This window comes from Taurulus bubalis (assembly GCF_910589615.1).
Source record: "Taurulus bubalis genome assembly, chromosome: 13".
In the NCBI taxonomy this organism is placed as follows: Eukaryota; Metazoa; Chordata; class Actinopteri; order Perciformes; family Cottidae; genus Taurulus; species Taurulus bubalis.
The window spans coordinates 4,277,567-4,298,487 of record NC_136601.1 but is presented as its reverse complement, the minus strand read 5'-3'; the positions used below and the strand labels follow the sequence as shown (position 1 = coordinate 4,298,487).

The window sequence follows — 20,921 nt, the reverse complement described above, 5'->3', positions numbered from 1 at the left end:
CGTGTCTCCTCGGGCAGACGACGATAACTACATGACAGCGGAGCAGGACCGAAAAGCAACACAGATTTCGGTGCTTCCTCTCTGTGCCTGAGCCGATTTTAAATACTTCTTTTACACTACTCTGTAATGTTGCACAATACTAAAAAGGTAGCGCGGTACTCGTACGTTAAAAAGGATATGATTGTGCATATTTTTAGTATCGATACTGTATTAAAATAGCGCGGATCAGAGCGCACTCACTCTCTCATACAGAGACGGGCTCAAGGGGGCGGGGCTCAGCAGCAGCCATGCTTGCTCAGTGATCGCTGGGGAGACATGCACGAGCTTCTGCTGTGCCCACCGTCTTCGGCTTGTTGGAGCAAAGCTCTCCCAGTTGATATGTGATGAGTGTAGTCCAGTAAAGCAGCAGTTTGTAGAATCCAACAGTTTCTGAGTGGAGTTCTGTTGCACACGGTCCCAATTTTATATATATATATATATATAGTTTAAGAGCTTTAAGTTGTTGACGTACTACAAATAAACCAGGCGACCAAAGAAACATCTTTTGAAATCTCTTTAATATTTTAATGAAAACAATCCTGTACTAAGGCAAGTCACACATAGCAGAAATGTAATTAAATACTTTATATTCTTTGAGAACTACAACATATAAATCAACTTTCAGTGAAAATGAGGTGGGGGGACAAATCAAAACTGCCAAGTCCACTAGGGGGCGGCAAAGCAGCTTTTCTGAGAATACAATCTTCATAGCTTTAACACAATCTAAATAAATAATAAATAAGTTAAATATTTAGAAAATATATTTTCCGCATAGTGTCTTCTTTACAGTCGATCCTTGGTCACATGAAGATCTTCACCTCTTCTCAGTTTTAGCTCAGTCTGCTTATGCCCTAAAAAGAAGAAGAAAGAAATTCACATCAGTCATATATTCACATCTTGACAACATTAAAGACATCCAGCCTCCTTTATGCTGAAACAAAATGTGTGAGATGAAAAAAAAGAAGGGCTCACCTTTTGAATAAGAGACTCTAGCCTGTTGAAGAATTCCCTCGCAGTTTCCTTCGGATGTGAGGTGCAGTTTTGGCAGGTTGCCTAAAGGGAAACGAGAAGTTAATAACTTACTTATGACCACATGCGAGTGCAACGCATTCAGTTTTAATATCAATGAAATATCCAGTAAATACAGAAATAGCAGAAGGAAAGCTTCTCTTACCTGATCATCTCCTGAATTGGTAGAACTGCAAAGACCTCGTTTCTGTAATGGATCAAAGGAAGTCATTAGTTTTTTTTGCTGTAGCACAAACGTGACCATTAAGGCTTTCAGGTGAATGCATTATTGTTTTTCCCGTTCTCCCCACGGCCGCCCGTTTACTCACAGTGATCGAATTCTTGAGGCTATTGTAAAGTTTGCCTCCTTGCGTTTTCTCCTTCACGTTGAACTGCACATGCAGGTTCTCCTGGAAGCATCGCAGCGCTGACAGGCAGCAGCAGTCCTGTTTCATGGAGAGAAAGAAAAGGTCTGAATAAAACCTCGATATCACACCGATGCATGTCAATGTTCTCGGAGCAATCCGGCCTCTTAAAAACCATAAAGCAGTTGCAAACATTGCAAACACTTGAGCCATACGAAGTGATCATGGGCCATGAATGACACTGTCAGTTTTTAATTGAATCCAATGTTGCTGTTAATTGATTTAAATCAATGGCAACATTGTTGCTGTTGTTTGTTGAATTTGTTTCTGAAAGTTATTTTAAAGAAAACTGGAAAATTACAGATTAACCACCAAAAAAACAACAACAATCTATTACATTTGTTAGTTTTTTTTAGTTTTTTTTTACTGCTCTACAATTCTACATGTATTCATTTTAGGGAGAGGAAAAAATCCTCCCATCACTGGCATCAAAACATTTCCAAGAAGGCTTTTGTTTCTGGTTTCATGTCACGACTTCACCGTTGCTCTTGACTTTCCAATCAGACGCATAACTCTTACTTCACCTGAAACCTTTTGAACATCAAGTTTCCACTATTGAAAAGAAAAGTTTCTTGTTCCCAAAAGTGCTCAGGTCGTTTTTGTTTCTCAGCGTCGATGATGTGACGCATTATTTCCAATTGTTGCTGCGACTGCAGTGTGTGTGACTATTGGGTCAAATCCTAGTTTTAGACGACGCCGTCTGTAGAGAAACTTCCTAGCTTTATTTCTAAATTCAGCTATTTTACAGTCACATCATCTGGTGCAAGCTTTTGCTCGGTTGTGTGGTGATTTTTATAAGCTTTTGTTGTGCAACAATAGTGGCTTCACAACCACTCGAGCATCCTTATCCTTTGTGGTTTAAGATGAGCTGTAATTTGCAAGTTAAACAAAAGGTTGAGTCAAATCTTTTTTCCTTTTTTTTCGTTCTCTAGTGCGCCAGAGAACGTTTCGAGTCGGTGAGGAAGTGTCATGGTTTTGTTTGCTTGATTACTCATCACATTTCACTTGGAAAGGAAGCTGTGAGAAAATACGCTGTGCAAGCTCTCGACTTGACTCACTGACGAGAAAGAGAAGCGATCTGAGTTTACAAGTAACACTTGATCTGAATTTATTACACAACGTCACTTTTAGTTTTATGTGGGATTGTTTTGGCCACAAGAGCATTGCTTAACATTAAACATGTAGGTTTTGCTTTCCAAAAGGTCTAATTATAGTACAAATGCATGTCCTGTCAAGCAATTAATCTACATATAATTGTAAAATAAAAAAAGTGATTATAATATTTTAAATTAATCTGATAGACTGCAGTTTTTCCACTCGTACCAGTAATTGTTTAATTAAAATATAAATAGTGGCATGTTTGTGGATATTAGTTTGTTCCCTATAACACTGTTAAAATTCAAATAATTCCCAATGTAACATTTTTTTTGGTGGATTTTATGTTTTCTCTATAAAATATAATAACATAAATAAAAAATAAATGCTCATATTTCAATTTACTTTTCAATCGATGACCGATTATAACTTTTTGCTTATCTTAATTATCTGTAACTGCATGGAAAGCCTTGGTTAATCTAGAATGTATTGCATTTTAAATGTATTTTTTCAAGATCAACTCGCATACTCATATAAAAAATATGAATTTGTAAAGCTACATGATAAACCCTATTTATTTATTTATCTTTTTTCTTTTCTTTTACAGCCGATTTATATTCGCTTACAACCCAAGACATTTTTGTCATTTCACACACATCTCCTCCTACATGACAATTAGCAGTAGGTGGGAGAATATCAACAATGACTAAGCAACCGCACATATTAATATTAGAGTCGGTGACCACGCTGTCAACAATCTGTTCAACACAAGTCAGACTTTTCTTACCTCAACACTCAGCGGCGGCGTGTTCAGCATCTTCTCTTCGTGCTGTGAGGAACAAACCGAGAGCGTTGTGCTTTAATAACGAGAACCCAAAGAATAAAAAAGAAGAAAGTAAAATGTAGAAGCACCTACCTGCAGACTCTGTCTCACACTGTTCAGCTGCCTCAGCACTTCTCGTAGTTTTCTCTGTAATGTTGTGTTATTGGGATGTGATGTGGCCAGAGAGCCGCACCAGACTGCAAACAGGCAGAAAACAACCAACTTCATATTCTCGGCGAGAGCGGCAGACAACAAGATCACCAAAGGAGGCTTTTCGAAAGGTTCACCGGAGATGCAGACAAACCGTCGCTTACCTTCTTTATACTCATCCCTGAGGACACAGGAAAACCACCTGGAAAGCTGCAGAAACTGGCGGCGTGTGAGTGAAACTTTCTTTTCCACATGTCAGCCACCGCTACGCGACGCGAGAGTGGCGTCACGTTCACGCGTGAAACGTAAAAAAAAAAAAAAAAAAAAACGGAACGGCACTTCCCATTTTCATTTTGAATCAGTGGAGACGCCGCGGCCGACAGCGTGTCATAGGTTTTGTTTCGTAGATGTGGCGTCGACAACCTTAATGCATACACACACACACACACACACACACACAGAGCGTGCTGCAACAACAGGAAACCCCTGTTTGTAAGTGTTCACGTCGAGCCAAAAGGAGAAGTGAGGAGATGTGTTTTGTCAGTGCAGGAGGAAGTCCGATGGCCGAGACGACTCCAGTCATATTTACGAATATGACCTTTTTTTAAAACGGGCTTTCAGGCAGCCGCCCGTCTTCCATCTCGCCGTTACTCGTCCGTGTGACGCCCTTCGTGTTTGACTCTGATAAAGTACACGAGAGAGGGATAAGAAGTGGTTCCACTGCTTATCCCTTATTGCAAATCTCTTTTTAAACATGTGGCACCAATAAAGCAACCGCTCCAACGTGTGCGTCGTTCCTCATCTGCTTGATTCATGACGGTGGATTTAGTTACTTAATAGAGAAGCAGTGAATCCATCACTGAAATGCCACCTGTAAAGAGCCTCTTTCCTAATCTTTTTATTCGTATACGTTCGTCATATTACATATTTTACATGGATGAAATAGGTCTTCTGCCTTTAACCCATCCTAAGGAGCAGTGGGCTGCTGTGAGGCGCCCGGAGAGCAACTGGGGGTTCAGTGTCTTGCTCAAGGACACTACGACATGCAAAACAAAGATTTGTGTCCATCACCCTGCGCAGTCACTGTAACGTGGTTTTCCTCACATCTTTGTAAAAGATTCAACTTTGTTGCTCCTCAATCTTCTGGTTCATGAGTGTTCTCCACCTGAGCAAACATCCCGATGCGTCTTGTTCAGAGTTCTCACGGTCATGGACAACCTGAAGAGTCCACGACGTTTTAAAATGATTATTTCCAGGCCTGGAAAAGTCCTTGAAAAAAAGTCATGTAAATGTGTTATATTCATGTGTTCATGCCGTTCATTTACGCTGAGTTTGAAATAATGAATATGCTTTTAAAAGAAATATAAGCAGGCATGCATACAGGCATCTATATAAATGTTGATTCTTTTAATTAAACTATTGTCTCATTCATTTGAGTCATTTAAGGTTTACTGTATGCTTTGTATTCTCATTGTTAGTTTAAATACTACATTTACTCACTTTTTACTGTTTACACCCAGATTTCACTAAATGTTTGTCATGGAACTTTGGTTTAAAGTCATGGAAACCCACTGGTCAACATGTGTATGAACCCTGCTTGTAGCATGTCAAGGTTCTACTGACCCGTCCTATATATGTCATATTTTTAATTTGTACCCTTTATGCCCCTTTTCTTCCTATAAATCATCACTGCACTTTATTGGGCTGAATAACTTCGTTCGGTGTTCCGCACTCTTTTTTTTTTTTTTAAACTGACTTTGATGTGAGTTTGTTTGCATTCAGAAACACAAAGTAAAAATGTCAACTGTCACCGACTCTCATTTAGAAGGAAATTCCCCTAAAAACAAACGTGCTTAGCGCACCGCTTTGCCTCTTGAAGTTCAGCCCCTTTGATGTGCATCTGACAAATAGCCTTTTTATGAAAGCAGAGGCTGGCAGCGTGATGTGTTCAGGGTGGTCCGTTGGTCCCGCCGCCCCGTTCTCGTGAGCGTGGGATCTCAAACGCCCACCTGGACTCGAATATGAAGCGGTTAGAATTTGGTCAACAAGTTTTTGGGCCATAACTCAAATATTCACATGCTAATTCTGATTATTTCACCCGAATGCCTGCAACCCGCTTCTATTTAATTTTGAACACTTGGATTCCAGCTGCAGATGTGCACACACTGTACTGCAGTGAGCAAAGAGACCTTCATGGCAGGAAAACAAATAAAATCAGCATGCGTTTATATTTATATACGCAGAGTTCATTGAACACTGCACACACACACACACACACACACACACACTTCGTACATGTGCCCCAAGGTTTTCAGAAGAACAGATGATGTGATTAAAAATACGTTCTGCACAAAATGGCAACATCTGCATGGAAATATCAGTCATGTCCTCCCATGAGCATTAGCATTACCCATTTGGGAAAGTCTGGGAGGCCGACGTGAGCACACGAGCAACGCACACACTGTGCCGTGACTGCGCACACAATCTTTACATCGGGGAGGAAGTGAGACAGAGAGAGAGAGAGAAAACCCCTCTGGGCTGCTCTCAGTCTTCGTCAGCGTAAGGGAACAGGTGGGTGGGGGCTCCGCCGGCCTGAGAGGTGCAGCACCCTGAGACGCCCCTTCTGTGGTGCACCCGTACCGAAGGGAACATGTTTCCTCAGGTAGAGTTCAAATTCAGAAGAATTTTACTCAAGGAACCCCTTCTGACCCACCTCTGTGTGTGTGTGTGTGTGTGTGTGTGTGTGTGTGTGTGTGTGTGTGTGTGTGTGTGTGTGTATGAAAAGCCTTATTAAAAAGGCTTAAAATGAGAACATGAAATTAAAATTGCACCCAACGTTAGATAACTTCCTGCACAGACAGATAAGATGGAGGGGATGTGAGTGCATTGAGAATTAAAGAGGTGGAGTTTTTCTGTTGAATTTTCTTCCGAAATGAGATTTTTAAATAAATGTATTTTTTTTGCCGGTTGAACTATAATTTTTGCTTTTTAAGCAGTTATAAGCCATTTATAAGACTTTGTTGTACATGATCCTCCTCCAGCCCTTCTATAGACATATTTTGACTATTTGGCCTTCTGAAAACAGACCTGCAGGGCATCTGGACCAAAAACCTGATGAACTTTATGGCATCAAGCCCTTTTTTCCAAAAATCCGAATGGTTAATATCCCCATACTAAATTCCGATTATCTCCTCAACCACAAGGCCTATTTGAATAATTCAATAAAAAGCTATAAAATACAGAAAGCCCTTGGGAACATAGATAATAAGTCCATGTATGTGTTACTGGTATATTGGTTTATGATAGTGCACATAAAAAAATATATATATATTTTGCAAAAATATAATTAAAAGTTGTATTTTCTTATCGTAACTATGTTTGCTATATTTAATATATAACATAGCTCTCTATATGTTAAGAGTATGTGCAACGTTTGGCTTTGATTGAGTGAAGTTAAGTTTTTTTTTAAATAATTATCATCATCATACAACTTGGGAGGGTATTTCAGATGAGTTGAGCTAAAAGGACAAAAAAGGAGATTTCTACTCATAAACTCATAACGCCATTAATTGAAACTGACAAACTCTTTATAAAATGTTGGAGAATACGTTGGAACCAGTTTCTTTTATGCAACCATGACCAAAATCTGTTATTTCACAAAGCCAAAACTAGCCGTTTATCTCTCCACATCCAAAAATAGAAGTCCTCTCCTGGCGGAGACACTTGCGCCTCATCTGCATTTCAGAGCTTTTTCCGTGTAATGCTTCTCTCTTTCTTTTCCAACTCCTGTGCAACCTCTCTGTTTTCGGGCGATGACTAAGAACTCTGTCAGGACTGAAGACGCAAGTCACACTGAGTTTCTCTTTGTGGCCAAGAGTGTTAAACGCAGTGAGAAGGGTGAGACTTGGAGGGAGATCTGTGACAGATAGAGGTCAACAGGTGGGAGAGAAAAGGAAAGCAGAAGAAGAGGTTTGGTCAAATGCTGCGACACCGAGAGCGAGCCTGCTTTATAAGACTTCATCTTATAAATCTGAGCATTCAGGATTGGAGTGTGTGTGTGTGGGTGTGTGTGTGTGTGTGTGTGGAGGGGGGGGGGGGGGGGGGGGCTTGTTTTTCTCCTTTTATTGTGTCTGGGCTGCATACCTCCTTTTGTAAAAGAATAAAGATGTTTGTATTTCTCGGGGAAAAGAACAGTGTTCTGACTGAAATAATAAAGTGTCTTTCTTTACTATAACAGATAAAAGCTTGAATGTACAAATGATATTTAATTAAATAAAGTTATATTATATAAGTACTATTATTTTAATAAGTTATCTGATAGCTTCTTAATGCATATTGTTTATCCAGGAGGACATGTAATGTCCTGTGACTCTCCACTGTATTTCACTATAACACAGTTTCTATCAGTGCAGATTCTGTGTGTTTTGACTCAAAGTCTGTGGCCGGTCATACTGTGATGATGGTTTTTAATATTTCATGGTGTGTTTGACGTGTTTGAGACAAATACAATGTATATTTAAAAATACCAAAAAAGTGGACAACTGTGTCAACTGTGTGTGTTTGTGTGTATTTCAAACTCATACTTATTTATTCCTCCCCTGTCTTAATTATGGCGTTTATTTCTCCTCCCACTGGCTGTAGTATGATTTCCGACCCTGCGGTCTCCTCTTCGTAAACAGTTTGCATTTTCCGGGGCGAGTGGGTGTGAGGTTGAAATGCAACTCATACAAATATTGCAGAATATTGTTTATTTGTTTGGAAGAAAAACTCTTTTGAATAAACATAAACGTAACAACAAAAAAAGTCCTACATTTTGTTTTTATTAAATTAAATAAATGTATTTTCGCAAGCATTCTCAGAGCAGGAACAAGGACCCATGGAGGTGACTTGATATTACCGTAAGTGTACAGGAAGAGCTCAGAGGCCGTGGGTGGGGGATCGCCTCCTGTGCTCTTCAGCAGCAGCAGGCATGAGCATGACAATGCCATGGTTGCGGAATAAAGAAAATGAAGAAATCAAAATGTGGAATTCAGCTCTATTTCTCATTGTTATTGGGCAAAAGATTCACCGTTATCTTATTGTTATCGATATGACAGAATGGCAATGGAGAGGGTTTGATAAACCTCCTGCAGGATGGAAGTCTCTTTCTTCTGCTGCAACAAAGTTCAAAGTGCTGTGATATCAGACAGTTTTACAAATGTTGCTCTAATTATTTCTGCTGCCCCCAAAAGTGCAGATTTCTTGATCTCAGCAGGATTTATGACTTCATTTGACCACATTATGCTTCAATCTGTAATCAAGCGTCTCAAATCGATGTCCGTTATTCTTCAGGGACTCTGATCGTCTGATCAAACACTGAAATAGTAATAATTTCTCAAGTGAAAGTGTGATCTCTTCATCTAAAGCGTGCATAGGTTCACTATGTCGTTTAATTAGGTCTGACTTTATTTAATGATGTCGTCCCTTTAACTCACGTTCAGCTTTTTATTTATTTTCCCCCAAGAGGATTCTGTCAACCAAACTTCAGATTAGATTTCTGCAGATGGAACGAGAGTCGCCTTTAATAATCGTATTCCATCCTCGGCACATTTGACAAAGCAAGATGAAACAATTAATAAACAATATTCGAATGATTTTCCTCTCTTTCATGAGGTTGGTCACCAGCCAGTAAGACATCTGAAGAGAAAAGTTTGGTTTCTGCAGTAAATTTCAGTCGTGTTGCAACGCTATAATCTACTTAGAAGAGAACTGAGACAGAATTAAAGTGCAGAAAGTCGGATCAACACGATTAATCTCATCACAGCTGAACCAGAAAAACACATATTGTTCCACTTAGTCCACAGAATCAGTCTCCACCATCTCTGGAGTTAACCTCCTCCAGACGACCCGGTGGTAATACTTAAAAGTGATGAATAAAAACACGCTCGTGTTTTATGTTTGTTGCTTTTCCTCTAGCGAAGAAGATGCCCCTTTAAAGTCCTCTAATGCTCTTTTTTTCACACCTGATCTACTCACATGTTTTAACGGTGATTGGGTGGAAACAGGTCGAGCAGTAGATGAGTCAGGTGTGCAGCAGTCCGGACATTATATGCACACACTTTATTTTACAAAGTTCTCTCTACATTGTATTCAAAGATGGCAATAAAAAGGAGATTTAAAAAAAAAAGCTGCCTCGTCACAGTGTAAAATATTTGTTAAATGTTATCATTCACAATCCAGAAATGATGTATGACAAATATCTATTTCACAAATAAAAAGCCAACCTACCGCTTTGCTTCTTCTGGGCACGATGATGGTTATTAGTTTGCCTTCAGCTCGTCTTACTCAAAAGGGGGTTTGTGGAAATAGGTTGGCAACACAACGGTGACACATTCTTGACCTTTTAAGCATTAATAATATATTTTTTTTAAATCATCTTTTACCAGAAACGACCAGACATTCGGCGCTTTGTTGTTTTATTGGAAGAGAAAGCCGGCAGCGGCGCAGTGGGAGTATTGAACAGACGGAGCGTTTCACCACAGCAGCAGCAGGGGAATAACGCTGCAGCCGAGGGGCTGTGGAGCTTCTGCAGGCCGCGACGCTGACAAACACATCAGCACTCCAAGAGGAAACTTTTGTTCTAAAATCAAACGTCCAGCGCCCACTCATCCGAAACGACTGCTCCCTGCAGCTGACGTTTAAGTGACAAACGAGTCTTTTGATCAGTTTATTCACAATAATAATGGAAAATAACACCATCTAAGAGCAAGTGATGAGCTTTAAAGGTTCATTCCGCCGTAATTTCAGGACCCGTTGAGATTAAAGTAGAAACATTAACATCAAAATGTGGAGAAATGGTCTTTTGGCTTCACCAAAATCAACATGAAATACAAAAATGACCAGTGAGAAACAGTAAAACCATGACGAGAGCTTGGAATAAGTTCTGCAAACATAAAACACATGCAACCCTGTATGATTTAATCATTTAAACACGTTTTTGGTGACACTTTTGGAGGCTTGTCAACTTCCTGAGAGCAGCGATGGACGGGCCGCTCACTTGTTTTGTGAAGCTGCTATGTACATATATATATATATATATATATACAGGAGGATCAGATATCTGGGCAGACAATGGAGCCGCGCTTCTTTTCACCTGGTGTGTGTGTGTGTGTGTGTGTGTGTGTGTTGTAATCCGAGCTTCTCTGTGTTCTCCGTCTACGTGGTGAACCTCTCGGTTGTTCACCGGATTCCTTGCTGAACACCTTGAAGCTTTCCTGAATAATTTATTCTTTCATAATCCATGTTTTCGGGCAAATTCAGGTGGCTCGCCTGTACCTTTTCAGTTCCTAGGTGTTAACACAACTAGCCCTTTTCAACAGTGTGCCCTGTGATTGTTCGGGGCACACAGGAGTCTGGAGTGTACATTTACTGGATACGGCCATGCTTTGGGGTTTTTACTCTTGTTCTTGAGGGACGTTACACGATTAGGGGTTCGTTCACATGTTGCGTCTAGAAACGCACCGCCACCGCTTTCACTGTCTAAACCAATGTTTTTCAACCTTTTTTGAGCCGTGGCACATTTTCTACAATAAAGAAATCCTGTCACATTGGAGCATATACAGCATATATGGTAGGTAATTATTAAGAGAGTATTTCATTACTAGGCCAGCCACTAGATAATATTTGTGGGTGTGAAATTGGACATTTTCACGGCACAGTGGTTGAAAATCACTGGTCTGAACTAAACAGAGATGAATCCATTTCCAGCGCTGTAAATCCCACACAGCAGCTTTTCTCCTCGATGTGTTGTGACTCCATTGGACGACAAAGGGTGAAGCCAACAAAGTAGTAGAATTCACTGGTCACCACCCACAATAATAATAAAGGCGATTCGAACGGTACTTTGGGGCTCACATGTGTTTTTAAATGGTTCTCACGCGTTGAAATGAACGGTCAGATGTAAGTTTCAGCTCCTCAGCGCTCACCTGGTGTGTGGTGTACTTTGAACTCCAAGAAGGCGGAGGGATCTGAGTCACAGGGGCTAACATGAAGGGAACCTGTGAAATACACGCCTTCTGCTTTGGCTCATCTATAACAATTCCAAATTTCAGTTCGGCAGATGAGCGAAATGTGGAATCCACATCAATTCCATATTCTGGCACTTTGAATTTCAATTATCTCATCTTAGGTTTGATGAAATATGAATTACTTTGAGTGCTCGCATGATTTGTTTTGGTACCTTTCAAACATTTTACGTGCGGAATATTTAAAAATGAAAGGAAAAAAAAGGATATCTCATCTTGGGACAACACTTTTCATATTTTCCGCCCGATGTTCCTCCGCCGTCTAGAACGGGTTATCAGAACTTTCATAATCAGTGGCAAGCATCCTCAAAATTATAGACGGCCGTCTGACGGCTCGGAAAAAATAAAACCCGTCACGACAGTATCCTGTTTATTTAGACACGGCGTGGTGTTTTTGGTATTAAAAAAAAAAAAATCTTCCGCTGCAATTAAATCAGTGACACGATCAGAATATGTCGGGACCGTGTCGCCTGCAGGCGATGACTCGGTCCAGTATCTCAGAACATGAAGCGAGAGTGACTTTTAATCATCTCAAGTTCACGCTCGTCATTTCTGTCGACAATAACAAAATGCTGGTTAGCCGACATGGACTTAGTCATACGACTTTCACTGTCTGCGAAGGTCGTTGGCGTTGCATTGCTGTGCAGGATGCAGAAAGTGAAAGACATGATGTAAAGCACTGTGCATTTCTTCAAGCGTTTACACTCTGGGAAATCTGACTGAAAGTACCAGCAGACAAATTAGAGGGAAATATATTTATTTTTCTTGTATTGTAGAAAAGAAATCTGTGCAAAAATACAGAGCGGGTAAAACATTTCTAAAAAAAAAGGTCCCGAAGAAAAGCTCCGACGCCAACCGGTCCGATGGAGTCAAAGGAGTCAAGGCCGGGTTCAGTACAGATTGGTCTTCTTCATTATCCTCAGGAACTCCTGCTCGTTCACCTCCCCGTCGCCATCTCGGTCCGCCTCGTCGATCATTTCCTAAAAAAAAAAAAGGGAAAGAGAAACAAAGTCTGAATGTTGAAATTAAAAATGCCTCCCGTGTGATGCACCAGAAAAACTCCAAACTCTCACTGGAGACTGACGACACGTCGCACTGGGAATTTCAGCGGCCCCAAAAAAAAAATCATACGAAAGAACAGATATCATAAAGGGAAGAAGAGAAACGAGCCTCAGTCCCGTTTGTGATGTAAGAATTTATATTATCTCAGAGCTGAGAAGTCAAACCTATTCTTTGCTACCTATTTATCTCTCAATAGTAAAATGATCCTGAGATGTCCTATGAATGTATTGTTTAAGGCGTTCTGCAACAACTCAAAACTATTTTTCAACGGTTGCATAGTTGCATAGTTTCAGAATGTTCTGATAACTGTTCTGCGGCTTGTAAATGTGTCTGCAGAAACCACTTCTCTGTTGTTGCAGCTTTTCCTAACGAAACCGTCCACCACGGCCGGTGGAAAGAAAAGAGCGTTCCTAAACATGCGGGGTTCAACACTTTATGCTTTTCTTTTTTTCCATGTCAGAAATCTACTTGCCCGATCGGGCCAGTGCGTTGCTGGATTTATTAGCCCGTATTTTACATTAGAAAGTATATACAGTGCAAAGGTGCAATATCTGACAGGAGCATGTTGCTGAAACGACTTTCAATCATCAAACATGAGAGCAGTTTGAGGAAAATAAACACTCCTTTTACAGTGAGATTTAAAAATAAAAAGGTGGTCTTTGTGCATGGACCACCAATAACAAATGATATTTGGTACGTCATTAGAAAATACTAATACCTTTAATTCGTCATCCGTGAGGTTCTCCCCCAGCTCCTTAGCAACTCTCTTCAGGTTTTTGAATGAGATTTTTCCCGTGCCGTCGTCGTCGAACAGCCGGAAAGCCTTCATTATTTCTTCTGTGGAGTCTTTTTCACTCTATTGACAAACAAAATAACAACAACACATGCCTCAATCAACTCTTTGTCAATCAATTTTAATCTACAACTAAAATAAAAAAGCATTTTTTGTGACTCCATGAGTCGCCACGCAGTCTTTCCAGGATCAGAAATGACACATTTCCAAGAAGTTTCCAGGTTGTTGTTTTTGTTTTTTTTCACCTGTATTACACACACTCACCATTTTTGAAGTCATCATACCGAGAAAGTCACTTAAGTCAATTGTTCCAGAGCTCTCTTTATCGAAGTCTACTATCATCTTCCTGATCTCTTCCTTCTTGGGTTCAAACCCGAGCGCCCTCATGGCAACCTGTTGTACAGATAGATGAGGGGGGGGGTGAGGCTGCGGGTATCAGGGGATGAGGGTAACATGGTATCAGGGGATGAGGAGACCAGGGTATCAGGGGATCGGGGTAACATGGTATCAGGGGATGAGGAGACCAGGGTATCAGGGGATCGGGGTACCAGGAGACAAGGGGATCGGGGTAACAGGGTATAAGGGGATGAGGAGACAAGGGTATCAGGGGATCGGGGTACCAGGAGACAAGGGGATCGGGGTAACAGGGTATGAGGGTATCAGGGTATAAGGGGATGAGGAGACAAGGGTATCAGGGGATCGGGGTACCAGGAGACAAGGGGATCGGGGTAACAGGGTATGAGGGTATCAGGGTATAAGGGGATGAGGAGACAAGGGTATCAGGGGACGAGGAGACCAGGGTAACAGGGTATTTGTGTCATCACAGGGTACACACACTTGTTGCTCACTAAACCAGAAACTGACCTTCAGCTCCTTCACGTCTATTGTTCCACTTCCATCTGTGTCAAACAGGTCAAAAGCCTCTTTAATTTCTTGCTTTTGCTCCTCAGTCAGGTCGATTTTGGGACCTGTTTTTTTCCTCTGGCCCACAGAAGAAGATGGTTTTCGGTAACCTGAAGCCTGAAACACAAACACAACGGCATGAGGACGTTGTCTCCTCCGTTAGAGCAGCAGAGAGACGCCCCTATCTGTCATGCGAGCTAACTTTAGCTGCTATGCTGCTGCACGAGACCCAACAGAAACACGTTTTAAACTATTTTAGCGAACTAACTCTCGACTTTTCACGGTTAATCTCGAAATGTCCTCAACATGTTAAAATAGCGTAATATTCACACTCGACATTTGCATGTAGTTATACCATTTAAATTAATGATTCAGCCCGGGAAAACTGCGACTGCGTCTCGGATCTGATGTCAACAAAACGAGCAGCAACGGGTTTTTTTTCTCTGTTGAGTGACGTGGGAGAGAGCCAATCGAAACCACCAATCCGTTGTGACGCGAACATACTAGCCAATCACAAAAAAGGTAATAGGCGGGTCATAACTGTGGGCGCCAATGGTTGAGATCGTTTCCTGTCGCCACAGCAACCACCAGAAAACAACGCGCATGCGCAGTGTTTAATCGCTTGAGCAAAGGCAGCTGGGCAGTGGGCATCGATAGTTATGCTATAATACATTATTAAATAAGGTAACGTTATACCCTTTATGCATCGATGAGGCTTGTTTAGCAGACGCATCTTTTGCAGACACTCCTGTGTTTATGTCTCGTTTTGGACTGCCTTTCTTCAGGCATTAGCCTGTTAGCTTAGCTTGTCTGGTAGCTATGCAGTCTCTTGCTCATTTAGCTAGATGTTGTGTTTTGTGTTGTACAATGTTCATTTAATAACTTGTAGCTGCAGTTGTGTCTATATTGTTGACCAAAAATGTGAACAGTGGTGGAATAAGTATTCTCTTTCCCCCCAGACATTTTAGGGTAACTTGTAAATGTACCACATTTAAGATAAAATAAGATAAGATACTCTTTTATTAGTCCCGCAGTGGGGTAATTACAGGAGTACAGCAGCAGACAGGAATAGTGCACACAAGAGACACATAGTAAAATAAAATAAAAAACAAGTAATATAAATAAACAGTAAAACAGTAAAGAATCCACAATAGCAGTACTATATATACAGACAGAATACAATGTATTTATATTGCACCAGTGACCAAAGTGTTGTTGTTTTTTCTCTCTCTCTCTGAAATGAACATTAATGATGCAAAGTTTAACTAGCTGTACTTAGTTACTATCGGTTATCATCCACTGCTTGTTGATGTGACTGAGATGTAACACTCAGCATGTTACCTTAGCAGTTGTAACTACCAACCTTTACTTAGTAACACGTGAACAAATATGTTTCTTGTCCCTTTTACGATCCAGGCACCTCGAGTAATGCTGGCGAGTTCAATCATAAACCATCGGCAACATGTTGGACTGCAGAAGCTCTCCGCGCTGGCAGGAATCACACATTCCTCTTTGGGCCCCAACAAAAAGTTCAAGTTTATCCAAGACGAAGCGAGTGGGGAGTCGGCTCTCGCGCGCTCGTGCCTTCGCGTCCTGGAGAACCTGGAGCCGACCTGCGGGGTGGGCCGGCTGGTCTACGAGACCGTTCGAGCCCACCAGGAGGTCTATCGCACGGGGTCGGGATGCCTGCTGTTTCTCGCCGGATCGTGGAGCCGCGCCGCTCTGGAGTGCCTCCAGAGAGGCATCTCGGTAGCGCACATCATCTCGGCTATGTCTGAAGGAATGGAGGTGTGCTTGGATGCTTGCAGGAAGTGCAGCGTCTCGACCGAGGGCCTTGGTGAGAGATCTCAGGGTCTGGGACTTCACCTGTCAAAGAAACCCACCGCGGAGGCTCCGCAGGCATCGTGCCACCTGCGAGGGACAAGAGAAGCCGGTGACGAGCCTCTAAATGCCAGTGGACGAAGGAAAGTAAAGCTCAGCAGACATTTTTACGAGACCAGGGCTGACGATGTTTCCACGGTCCCTCAACCTGAGCTCCCTGACGTCGCACACATCGCTGAGGGACTGAGTCACGGTTGCGTCAACGCGATGAAGTTAGTTGTCGAGGCTAGCCGAATACAATCGGAAAATAATCCGGCAGGTGTCAGCTGTTCTACTTTCGATGTCACCAAAGTGGCGACTTGCGTGCTACCCGGTTTACCGGAGGAGCACGCATGTGTTTTACAGGGCTGCATTGTTCTTGTATCGGATGAACAGGCTTCAGTTGCACATCACTTGAAAGAACAACACTTGAAGGTGGCTCTGATTACTGGAGATCTATCAGACGCCTATCGCCACCTTGGCTTTAAAAGGCTGAAGGGTGTGCAGTGTGTGCGTGACCGGTCACACTTGTCAAGTTCAAACAAAGAGGAAGAGTGGCTGGAGGAGACCGTGACACTTCTGCTGAGCCTGGAAGTGAACCTGGTGGTCGTGAGCGGGCTCGCCGGTGACAAAGTGATTGAGCGCTGTTGCAGACACCACATACTCGTGGTGGACAAAGCGAAGGCTCCCGTCGCGAAGGCCCTGGCGAACGCGACGGGAGCCGTCCCGGTGACCTACGCCACGCAGCTGAGTCGCCGCTGCGTCGGCGCCGGTGCGAAGGTCGAGATATGGAAGGAGGTCCGCAGCCGCGAGGGGAAGCCCTCGACCGCCGTGAACATTTCCACCGTCCAGAGCAGCGAGTTGGTCACCGTGATCCTCACGAGCTGCGTGGGCGGCAAGCTGCAGGCCCTGGAGGACCAGTTTTGGGCGTGCGCGCATCGTCTGCACCAAGTGCTGACGGGCAAAGTCCTCCTGCCCGGTGCCGGAGTGACCGAAATGCTCTGCGTTCATCGCCTTCAGATGCAGGCGGAGCGCCACGTCGAGCCTCGCCGAGGGACAGCGGACAACCCTTACAGGGGCTTGGCGTTGCGCCTCATGGCAGACGGGTTAATAGATTACGTAGCCACTGTGATGGTTAACACCGGGAGGTTTTCAAAGGTCAGAGCCAGGACTGCCGTGAGCCAACAACTGCAGGCGTACGCAGGAAGTCCAGGCATCGCTGCAGAATTCTCCCAGCTTTTCTTGGCAGGCGAACAGGAGGACGGGGGCGCTCCGTCCACCGTGGAACCTCGGGAAGCCCCGGCGGTGCAGATCTACGACAGTCTGAGCGTGAAGCAGGAAGCGTGGAGGAAGGCCTTAGACCTGGTTCTGCTGGTCCTGCAGACGGACGCAGAGGTCATCACGGGCATTGACCCAAAGGCCGATGGCGCACAGGGACACATGATGCTGTTATGACCTTCATGCAACATCTGGAATGATTTGACTGTCCACAACTTTCTCAAAGTTTATTCAAACTGCACACGCGTTCAAGATATGTTTATTTTTATGACTGTAAAGTAGAATAAAGTGTTTATATTGTTTGTTGTTTTTTCCTTGTCATCAATAAAGAAGCAATGCTTCCTATGTGCGACCACACGGGGGAGACAAATGATTAAATGACACATCAGTCTCCCTGACTTAACCCGATGCAGAGAAATAAACTAAAAAGAATCGGTCAATAGTTTCTGAATAGTGAGACTCATAAATATCCCGATTTCAAACATGTCCACTTCATGGAATTAAGATTCAGATTAACAATCCAGAGTTTAAATAATATTCATGTTATTGCCCTTAACGTTTTCTATCCGGACCTCCAGGTATGTGGAAAGACATGAGCACAGCATCTTAGATATATGTGTATTATATATAATAAACACATGAAGTACGGTCAGTAAATATTTCCATATTTTAATTTTATTCAACTTGTAATCTTATTATATTATCTCTCTTGTAGGTGCAGCGTACTATCCTCATACAGGAAATACCCTCAAGTTCAGTTTATTTGCATTATTAACCCAGCGAGACTGAGCTGACGCCTTACTCTGAAAACAAATCTTGCATGTTAAAACCCTCACGGGGTTCGGGTGGAACTCTGCGTTGCCAGCATGTTCTTTAGTCTTGGTCCTTTCATGATATTTGCCTCTACGCTTCATGGTGTGAGTGCAGCTCAGATAACACGGTTCACGTTGGACACTAAATGGTTTCATGAGCTGCTCTGTTATCCTGGTCATGTGTCATGGTCAGAGGAAAGGTTTTTGGGTAAGTCTTCTTAGGCTGTGTTCTTAAAAAAAAGAAAAAGGAAACTAAAGGTAATTACTAGTTAGTTGTTTGAGTTGTCCAAGCCTAACATTTCCCTTTCTATATGATCATTGAGAGGTCACAGGGCTTTGACCTTGCACTCTCAACACTAGACACTAAAAGGTATCATCCAAGAATTGAGTACACTTTTTAGTACGTTTAAAATATATAAAACGAAGAAAAATGTCCACGAATTGGAAAAATAAAAAACAACCCGAAAGCAATGACGGTTCATACGAAAGTAAAGCACACTCTTGGTTATCTTTCGGCTTTTTTTTTTCCGATTGTGCGCATCCTATTTCAAAAGGTGTCAGTTGAAGCAACTTCCATTTCCTCTGAGACCAGAAAATAGCTCTGTGAAAAACGTTTACGAAGGCCGTACCGACCTTGTGGGGCCGTGAGCGGGTGGGGGGTGACATAACATAACATAAACACAACCGAGGAGGAAATCGGAACGCAGAAGTCGGTGACACATGTGAGAGTTCAGGCCGAGTGCACTTTATGGTCTGCCCCGTAAACTTCACACGCTTGTACATTAAATGTCAAAGCCTCAGAGTTGTGCGTTGTTTTCGCTGACAGCAAAGGCTGCTCAGTACGTTTTGGGCATTTTCAAAGTATGATCTAAATAACTATTTTGTTTGTTTTTTGTTTATGAAAAACCAGGTTCAAGAGATCCTAAATATACACTTATAAGTAAACAGTCTCCCTTTTGTTCTTATATTTGAGTAAGCATACTGTGGACGTTGCAAATAATAATGATCATCATCATAATGATCATCATCATAATGATCCGCTTTTCCTTCAGATTTGTATTGTCATCGTCAGGGTGATATTCTCTATTTAGTCCTTTGGCTGCTTTTGTCTCTTATCTTTTTTTTATTGAAAAGGGGAATTCCTAGCATGATATTTGGTGACAAGAATTGCTCCGCTAAAGTTTTGGTTTGTCAATAAAATGTCCCAAAGCGGACAGAAGCAATCAGGGAACGCCTGAGGATTAGGTCTGTGATTGAAAAGGTTGCTTTCTATATATATATATATATATATATATATATATATATATATATTTATATTTATATTTATATTTTATATATATATATATTTATATTTTATATATATATATATATATATATATATATATATATATATATATATATAAAAATATATATAATTCCCCTTAATAAGGAGAATTACTGCATTTTAATTGTACTGTAAATATTGGATACACTTCCCTGTCTTTGTGCAGAGTTTCTCCATTGATACATTCCCAGGAAATACATTCTTCGGATGTCCAAAAGCCATCTGAACCCTTCCTGTCGGACTCCCCTTTGGACCGCAGGTCTTACTACTATGCAAGTCTCCGGACTTAGTCACTCATTCGGCCTGGCCGGATGCCAGATGTTTCACTGACCGGTTTTGGGGGGTTAACAACATGACGTCAGCCGAGAGCACAGCTGACTTTCTATGGGTCCAGCACGAGTTTCAGATGTGGTCAATTCTACCCAGAAGCCCAGACCAGTGAGTGCCTTTTTTCTTCTTTTTTTTTTGGCAAATGGATGGCCGGCTAAAAATACAAATAAAAAATCCTGCACGAATAAGTCCCCACACTGAGCTGCTTCTGAGGGAGTCGAGAATAGTGATTCAAATCAGTGATTCGTGATGCAGGCTTTTTCATCTCAAGTCTCACTCATTGTTGTTTTTACTTATGAAAAGCACCAACTGTACAGTTTTTGTGTGTGTTTTATTAACATCTCTCTTTCCTTGCTCGTTAAAAAAAAAGGACCGGATGAATGGAGACGCTGGTCCTCGGCTCACATGGCTGCTCTTGGCGCTCTGAAGGGTCCCACTGAGTCCCCCTCCTTGCACCTCCTCGACTTCTGCCGGGTTGGTTGGTTAAATCAGTGACCATTAGTGGGCGTGTGTCTGTGTGTGTGTGTGTGTGTGTGTGTGTGTTGGTGCTCCTAGGGCGCATGCGAACTGAGGCCCAAAGGGGAAAGCCTTCCACGCAGATCTAAGCCAGCTGCCCTGATTTAAACACTTCATTTGCTAGAAGAGTGGAAGCGCGGTGGAATCCGCACGCTGGCAAAGCAGCTGCCCGACGGAAAACCAGCGGACGAGCAGCGACTGATGGTGGATTGAGACGTTTCCTGGCATTTAGGAGTCCTTCTACCTCCGACCCTCAGGACTCAAAGGGCACTTGCTGCCCTGAGAGAGTGTCTGTGGGAGGAAGTGACCTGTGGGGTTAATCAGAACCGGTTTGTGTGGAGGAGGGAACGGGGGGAGGTGGGAGGCCACGGCGGGGGCTCCTGCACCGCTCGAAGAAGGAGACGAAAGCAGTCGCCCGGGAAGCGGGGAAAGAGGAGGAT

The 20,921-nt window shown here is 42.4% G+C and overlaps 3 protein-coding genes across 3 annotated transcripts; 1 reads left to right on the top strand and 2 right to left on the bottom strand.

Moving 5' to 3' along the window:
- Positions 1–826: 826 nt before the first annotated feature.
- On the bottom strand, positions 827–8,528 carry LOC306745737 (interleukin-21-like; the record flags this gene model as incomplete). The annotated part of the gene is made up of 7 exons (XM_079228577.1): positions 827–890; positions 1,012–1,092; positions 1,214–1,255; positions 1,377–1,493; positions 3,355–3,396; positions 3,484–3,587; positions 8,438–8,528. The coding sequence occupies 7 exons, from the start codon at positions 8,526–8,528 to the stop codon at positions 870–872; spliced, it is 498 nt and encodes a 165-aa protein (XP_079084703.1). The 3' UTR covers positions 827–869.
- Positions 8,529–12,354: 3,826 nt separating this feature from the next.
- Positions 12,355–14,769, bottom strand: cetn4 (centrin 4). Its single transcript, XM_079228312.1, has 5 exons — positions 14,717–14,769; positions 14,323–14,478; positions 13,723–13,851; positions 13,384–13,521; positions 12,355–12,583 (listed from the first exon to the last, which is right to left on the bottom strand). The coding sequence occupies exons 1-5, from the start codon at positions 14,717–14,719 to the stop codon at positions 12,494–12,496; spliced, it is 516 nt and encodes a 171-aa protein (XP_079084438.1). The 5' UTR covers positions 14,720–14,769; the 3' UTR covers positions 12,355–12,493.
- Positions 14,770–15,789: 1,020 nt separating this feature from the next.
- Positions 15,790–17,676, top strand: bbs12 (Bardet-Biedl syndrome 12; the record flags this gene model as incomplete). Its single annotated transcript, XM_079228684.1, has 1 exon — positions 15,790–17,676. One exon carries the CDS (start codon positions 15,790–15,792, stop codon positions 17,674–17,676), a length of 1,887 nt encoding a protein of 628 aa, XP_079084810.1.
- Positions 17,677–20,921: the final 3,245 nt, after the last annotated feature.